This window comes from Manacus candei, unplaced genomic scaffold, assembly GCF_025592945.1.
Source record: "Manacus candei isolate 608988 ecotype Guabito, Panama unplaced genomic scaffold, ASM2559294v1 h1tg000006l, whole genome shotgun sequence".
Lineage (NCBI taxonomy): Eukaryota > Metazoa > Chordata > Aves > Passeriformes > Pipridae > Manacus > Manacus candei.
In genome coordinates this window covers 110303-117323 of record NW_026138054.1, presented here as the reverse complement: position 1 = coordinate 117323, position 7021 = coordinate 110303, and the positions used below count along the sequence as shown (strand labels likewise).

Here is a 7021-nt window from a genome sequence, read left to right as displayed (position 1 = left end):
GCATCAGCACTGGCACGGCGTGGGGACCAGCACGACACGGCACCGGCACCGTGGCCCCACGTGCGGCGTCTGGTTCAGGCCTGGCACCGGGCTGGGCACCGGTGCTGCACCCGCAGCAGTGACACCGACACCGTGCTCACAGCACAGGCAGGCACAGGGCACACCCTGCACCCCTGTAACCCCTGCACCCCTGTAACCTCTGCGCCCCTATAAGCCCTGCACCCCTGTACCACCCACCCCTCTGTGCTGCTGTAAACCCTGAACCCCCACTACCCACTGCACTCCTGTACCCCCTGCAACCCCTGAACCCCCTGCATTCCCTTGTCCCCCCTGTCCCCCTGCACCATTTGTACCCACTGCACCTCTGTGGGTGCTGCACATGCAGGCTCGGAGCCTCAGGTGCCAGTGCTGCGTCTGCCCTGGGACCGGGCACAGCCCCTGCACCCGTGACACTGCAGGCACAGCACACAGGAACCCCGTTGTCTGGAGCAGCACATGGACACACTACACACGTGAAGACACCGCACATGAGACATGCACAGCACACGGCACACGCACTGCACACCCCTGCCTGGCAGTGCCCCGGGCTCCCTGCACACGCTGCACACGGAGCACACAGGACGAGCTGCGTGTGGGGCAGGACCACGCGCAGAGACCGTGCACTGCACACTGCACACGTCCTGCACACGTGCTGCACACACATTACACACGTGTGACCCCCCCCCGACACTCCCCCTGCCCAGGACGGGGGTTCAGGCTGGGGTGTGCCCCCCCTAGAGTGCCCCCTGGGGTGCTGGAGGGCGCAGAGGGTGATGTTGGGGGGTGCACTGGGTGCCCCCCACCCGCTCGGGTCCCGCAGGCTCCCTGGGCCGTGGTGGTGGTGGGGCCACGTGGCAGCTCAGGCCTCCCGTGCTCGTCACATGCGTGGCCCCCCCTCGTCACACATGTGCCCCCCCCCGGCCATGACTCACTGTCCAGCAATGCTGGGGCCTGCCGGGAGCTGGGGGGCCCCACCTGCACCTCCGAGTGCCTCCCAGTGCAGCCCAGTGAGCCTCTGCTGCAGCCTCCACCCCACCCCATGCAGCCCCCCGTGACACCTCCCATTCCAGCTCCACTCCCAGGACAGCCTCCCTAACTTGTCATGGCTCCCCCACTACAGAATCCCCCAATCCCCCGCAGTACAGCCTTCCCCCAGTACAGCCCCCCTATTCCCAGTACAAATATTCCCCCCCAGTGCAGCCCTACCAGTACAGCTCCCAGTAGACCCCCCCACCCAGTACAGTCCTCCCCATTCCTAGTACAGTCCCCCAGTTCAACCCCCTCCCAATCCAGCCTCACCAGCACAGATCAGCACAACCTTGCAGTGCAACCCCACCAGTACAGCTCCCAGTATACCCTCTCCAATCCCAGCCCCTGTGTGGACCACCCAGTACAGTGCCCCAGCCTATATAGCCCACTTCCAGTTCAGCACCCCCCCCAGAGCACACCCAGTACAACTCCCAGTATAGTCATCACACCCAGTAGAGTCCCCCCTTCCCAGTACAAGCCCCATAGGGTCCCAAAGCTGCCCCAGCCCCTGGCAGGGGGGAAGAAGCCTGGGAGCCCCCAGGGGGGTGGCCCATGGGTGGCACTCTGTGCTCTGGGTGACACTGGGTTCTAGCGGGTGGGGGTCCTGGGGAGAGGTGTGTCCTGGACAGGGGTGGTCCCAGTAGGATGGGGTACAGTGTCTTCACAGTGGAGGTGTCCCATGAGGGTCCCAGTAGGGTGGGGCTCCTGGGGGGGCACGACCAGGAGGGTGGGGGTCCCAGCAGTGTGGGGGGGGGTCCCATGAGAGTGTGGTGGATCCAGCAGTGTTGGGGGTCGCTCAGGAGGAGGGGGGGATCCCCAGGACAGTCCCCAGGATGGTGGGAGTCCCAGTAGGGTGAGGGGGGATCCCAGTGGAATGGGGCTCCCAGTAGAGTGGGGAAGGGTCCAGGAGGGAGGGGGTCCCGGCAGAGTGTAGGTGGCCCCTGCACGGGGGCGGCGCTCAGGAGGGTGAGGGTCCCAGCAGTAGGGTGGGGTCCCAGAGGGGAGGGGAAGCCCATAGGGGCGGGGGCTCCCAGCAGAGTGGGGGTCCTAGGGCTCAGTGCCCCCTCCATTCGTGCCCCCCCGGGGGGCCCAGCTCCGTCCCCCCCTGCTCGCCCTCCCCGTCCCCACCCTTTCCTGCTCCTGACTCACCGCCGGCGCCTTCCGGGTGTCGGGGCGTCCGTCGGTGCCGCTCGGCCGCAGCCTTGGACGGAGCCGGGGCTTCTCGGGGCGTCCCTCGGGGGTCTGTCTGTCCGTCGGGGGGGTCCGTCCGTTCGTGCGGAGGAGGGGCTGGCGCGGTGTCCATATGTCCGTCATGGAATGTGTGCCTCGGGGATCTCTGTCTGTCTGTCTGGGGGCATCCCACCCCCGTGGGGTCTGTCTGTCTGCTAGGGTGTTCCCTCTGCCCTTCCAGGTGTCTGGCTGTTCATCAGGACACCTCTGTCTATTGGGTGTCTGTCCGTCTTCCTGGGTGTCCATTTATCGGAGTGTCTGTCCATTGGGGTGTTCCCTTACCCATAGAGGTCTCCACCTGTACGTGGGGGTGTCTGTCCATCCTCTGGGTGACTGCCTGTCCATTGTGGCATCTGTCTCCCTGGTGAGGTGCCCCTCTGTCCATCTGGGTGTCCATCGGGGTGTCCATTTGTCCATCTGTGTGTGTTCAGTTGCCCTTCTGGATGTCTGTTGGCAAGTCTATCTGTCCTTCTGTGTGTCTGTTGGGGCATCTGTCTGTCCTTCTGAGTGTCCATCTGTCCATCACGGTGTCCCTCTGTCCAATGGGTTGTCCCTCTGTCCTTCTGGGTACCTGTCCAGATATCGGTCTGTCCTTCTGAGTGTCTCATTGTTTATCGAGGTGTCCATCGGGGTGTCCACTTGTCCTTCTGGGTATCTGTTAGGGCATCCATTTGTCCTTCAGGGTAATAATCTGTCCACTGGGGTGTCCTTGACCTGGCTCTCCATCCTTTGCGTCCATCTCATGGTGTCCCCCCATCCGTCCATCCACAGGTCCATCCACCCATCTCTGCCACCCCAACGCCATGTACACCGCGCTCCCCAAAAGGTATGTCCCCTCCCCACTGCCCCCCCTTCCCTGATTGCCCCCCTCTCACCCCTGCCTGCCCCGCAGTGGTTCCCCTTTCGGCCCTGCAGCCGCTCTCCCGGGGCTGCACATCTGGCGGGTGGAGCAGCTGCGGCCCGTGGAGGTCCCCGAGGCTGCCCGGGGGATTTTCTTCTCCGGGGATTCTTACCTGGTGCTGCACAACGGGCCGGAGGAGCGTGCCCACCTCCACCTGTGGATGGGTGAGCACCAGGGGGGCTGTGGGGCTCCAGGGGCAGGTGGGGTTGGGTGCTCACCTGGCTGCCCACAGGCCGGGACTCCTCGCAGGACGCCTGTGCCCTCCTCTCCACCCAGCTGAGCTCGCTGCTGGGCGAGCGCCCCGTCACTCACCGTGAGGTGCAGGGCAACGAGTCTGACCTCTTCATGGAGTACTTCCCCCACGGCCTCACCTACCAGGTACTGGAGTGCCCAGCGGCACTTGGGGTCCTCCCAGTACGCAGCACCCCAGCCAGGCTCCCAGCATCCCAGACGGGTGCTCAGCATCACCGATGGGCTCTCCACACCCTCACTACTCTGCTTCATCTGTGCTGAGCAAGAGGGACCCCCACTGGGTGCTGGGCACCCTCAGAAGGTGCTCAGCATCCCTTCTGGGTGTTCACATTCATGCTGGATGCTTGTCATCCCCACTGGGTGCTGGGCACCCCACCAAGTGCTCAGCACACCCATGTGGTGCTCAGCATCCCCTCCAGGTGCTAACTATCCATGCTGGGTGTTTGCCACCCCCATTTGGTGCTGGACACCCCATGGAGTGCTGAGCCCCCTGTGCCAGCAGGAAGGTGGTGTGGCCTCAGCATTCAAGCCCACCCGGCCCAGCCCCAGCCCCGGCCCTGCACCCAAACTGTACCAGGTGAAGGGCAAGAGGAAGATCCGGGCGAGTGAGCGAGACCCAGCCTGGGCCAGCTTCAACACCGGGGACTGCTTCCTCCTCGACCTGGGACAGGTGAGCGGGGTGCACCTGCCCCCTCCCTGGGCCTGCTGTCCCCATCTCTGGCCCCCAGGTCCTTCTCATGTGGTAGGGGGGAGGGGGGAAGGTCAACGTGTCCTGTGTGTCCCTCTGTCCTCTGGGGCATCCATCAGCTCATTGGGGTGTCCCTCTGGGTTGGGGCACCTGTACCTCCATAGGACTGGCTGTTTGTCCTTCTGTTGGGGTGTATGTCCATCTCTCCAAGCGCCCAGCCATCTTCAGGGGTGTCTGCCTCATTTTTGGGGTGTCCGTCTGTTGGGGTGTCTGTCTGTCTCTTGGGGTGCCCACTGACCTCTTGGTGTGTCCCCCTATCCGGAGCGGGGTTTGATGGTTAGGGTGTCTGTCCATCCATTGGAGTGTCCCTCTGCCCATTGCAGCATCTTCCTGGACCAGCTTCAACCCCTGCGGCTGCTCCATCCCCAGCCTGGCTGAGGCAGGTTGGGGACCACTGTGGGGTGGCTCCATCACCACTGTTCCCCTCCCTGTCCCCAGACCCTTTTCGTGTGGTGTGGGGCCCGGAGCAACGTCCTGGAGCGCAGCAGGGCGCAGGAGCTGGCTGTGGCCATCCGGGACAGCGAGCGGGGTGGCAAGGCACGCCTGGAGATCGTGGTGGACGGCGAGGAGCCACCCGAGATGGTCCAGGTACGTCCTCACTGGGAGGAGAGGGGGACGTGGGTGTCCCTGGGGTGGCTCTGTGACACCCCCATCTCGTCCCCTGGCAGGTGCTGGGCCCCAAGCCCCCCTTGCAGGAGGGCAGCCCCGAGGAGGACGTGGCAGCCGACCGGAGCAACGCGGGGGCAGCCGTGCTCTACAAGGCAAGGACATGGCAGGACACCCCCATGGCACCAGCGCTGGGCATGGCTGAGCGTCACCATGGAGGGCACAGGGATGGAGATGGCCAGGGGACACCATGGTGATTCTAGGGTCAGGCATGGCCAGGGACAGTGCAGTGGTCCCATGGGAGACGTGGGACTGGGCAACACCAGGGGACGCTGTGGTGGCCCCCGGGTGTATGTGAAGCTGTGGACAGCCAGGGGACACTCTGGTGGTTCTAGGAAAGCCACAGGGAGCTGTGCATGGCCAGCAGACACACCTTGGTGGCCCCAGAGAGCATATGAGGCTGGGCATGGCCTGGGGACACAGCGGGTGCCCTGAGGCAGGCATGGATGGGGAATGCTGGGTGGGAGGACACCGGGCTGGGGCGGCTCTGGGTGACCTTGCAGTGACATCCCGTCCACGGGCAGGTGTCGGACGCGACGGGGCGCATGGACCTGACCCAGGTGGCCGCTGGCAGCCCCTTCAGCCAGAGCCTGCTCTGCCCTGATGACTGCTTCGTGCTGGACAACGGTGCTGGCGGGAAGGTCTACGTCTGGAAAGGTGCCTGGGGTGGGGACACAGGGTGACATGGAGACGGGGGCCGTGCCCAGAGCGGCTCTGACATCCCCACCGCAGGGCGCAAGGCCAATGAGCAGGAGCGCCGGGCAGCCCTCAGGGTGGCCGAGGAGGTGATCGCCCGCATGGGCCACCCGCCCCAGACACAGGTGGGTGCAGTGGTGAGGGGTACCCGGGGGCTGGCATGGGAATCATCACCCCCTCCCGATCCCCGTCCCGTCCCTGTCCCCATTGCTGTCCTGGCAGGTGGAAATCCTGCCCCAGGGCTGCGAGACGCCCCTCTTCAAGCAGTTCTTCACCAGCTGGAAGTGAGCAGCAGGTGCCCATGGGGCCAGTGCCCAGCCCAGGGTGTCACCAGGCTTATGCTGGCTGTGCCAGCTCCCCGCAATGCTTGTGCCCTGCTCAGCCATCCCTGTCACTGTGCCATCCCTATGCCTGTGTCTTTGCCCATCCCATCCCCATGCCATTGTCACTCACATCCTTGTGCATCACATCCTTGACAACCCATGCCAAGCCCATGCCATCTCCATTGCTGTGCTATCCCTGTGCCTTTGCCCACCCCGTGTCCTTGCCACAACCATCTCTTGCCATCCCCAAGCCCATGTCATCCCCATTCCTGTGCCATTCCCTGTCATCCCCATCCCTTTGCCCCTCCCATGCCCACATCATCCCTGTCCATCCCTGTGCCATCCCCATGTCCACATCACTTCCTTCCCCATCCCTACCTCATCCCCAAGTCCAAGCCATCTCCTTCTTATGCCAACCCCATTCCATGCCATCCCTCCTCCACACCATCCCCAAACCCATGTCATCCCTGCCCCTGTGCCATCCTGTCATCCCCACTCCTTTCCCCCCCCTGTGCCCACCTCCATCCCCATCCCTACACCACCCCAAGCCATGCCATGCCCACAATACACCTTCCCCCCGCCACTGCTGCCATAACTGGGCCACCTGCACCCCTTGACCACCTTCCTGAGTGTGCCTGTGCCACGCTGTGCCCACCCCGTGCCCATGCATCTCACCCCTTGCCCAGGCCCTGGAGAATAAAGGGACAGTGCTGCATCCTGTGTCTGGCTGCTCTGGGTGTGGTACCAGCCCTGGGGATGGGGGGACACTAGGGGTCTCAGGACAGGGCAATGGCCCTGCAGGGGACGAAGGTGTCCCCACCACCCATGTGTGATGACACCCCACACGACACCCTACAGGGCCACCTGTGTCACCAGGGCACCAGCCCTCTGCCCCATGAGGTGATACCCACAGCTACAGGATGTCCCCAGGGGCTGGCAGCACCCAGAATGACCAGGAGCCTTCTGTGACCACCTGACCCCGAAGTGGTTGGGAAAGGTGGGAGATGGCTCCCAGCTGGCTGCCACCCTGCATCCCCCACATCCCCAAATCACTCGTGTGCTCAAGTCCCTGATACCTCCAAATGCCCAGTGTACCTCCATGTCCACATCCTCGACTGTCCCACCCTCTGCTCTCTC

General features: G+C 64.3%; 1 protein-coding gene across 5 annotated transcripts; it reads left to right on the top strand.

The window, feature by feature from the left end:
* The first annotated feature begins 2214 nt into the window (after window positions 1–2214).
* Window positions 2215–6949, top strand: CAPG (capping actin protein, gelsolin like). Of its 5 annotated transcripts, none has more exons than XM_051809729.1 (10): window positions 2215–2308; window positions 3070–3124; window positions 3191–3363; window positions 3432–3577; window positions 3954–4121; window positions 4638–4787; window positions 4868–4960; window positions 5390–5522; window positions 5598–5686; window positions 5784–5982. In XM_051809729.1, the coding sequence occupies exons 2-10, from the start codon at window positions 3102–3104 to the stop codon at window positions 5847–5849; spliced, it is 1041 nt and encodes a 346-aa protein (XP_051665689.1). In that variant the 5' UTR covers window positions 2215–2308; window positions 3070–3101; the 3' UTR covers window positions 5850–5982. The 5 variants fall into 5 exon arrangements, with proteins under 5 accessions (XP_051665689.1, XP_051665679.1, XP_051665672.1 ...); XM_051809719.1 differs by having other exon boundaries at window positions 3951–4121; XM_051809712.1 differs by having other exon boundaries at window positions 5598–6949.
* The last annotated feature ends 72 nt before the right edge of the window (window positions 6950–7021 follow it).

Bases quoted from the DNA above. Each gene is read 5' to 3' on its own strand.
- CAPG (XM_051809696.1), top strand. From the start codon at position 3,102: ATGTACACCGCGCTCCCCAAAAG. The intron at 3,578-3,950 runs GTACTGGAGTGC...CCCCTGTGCCAG, and splicing joins CCCACGGCCTCACCTACCAG to CAGGAAGGTGGTGTGGCCTC. The intron at 4,122-4,637 runs GTGAGCGGGGTG...CCCTGTCCCCAG, and splicing joins TCCTCCTCGACCTGGGACAG to ACCCTTTTCGTGTGGTGTGG.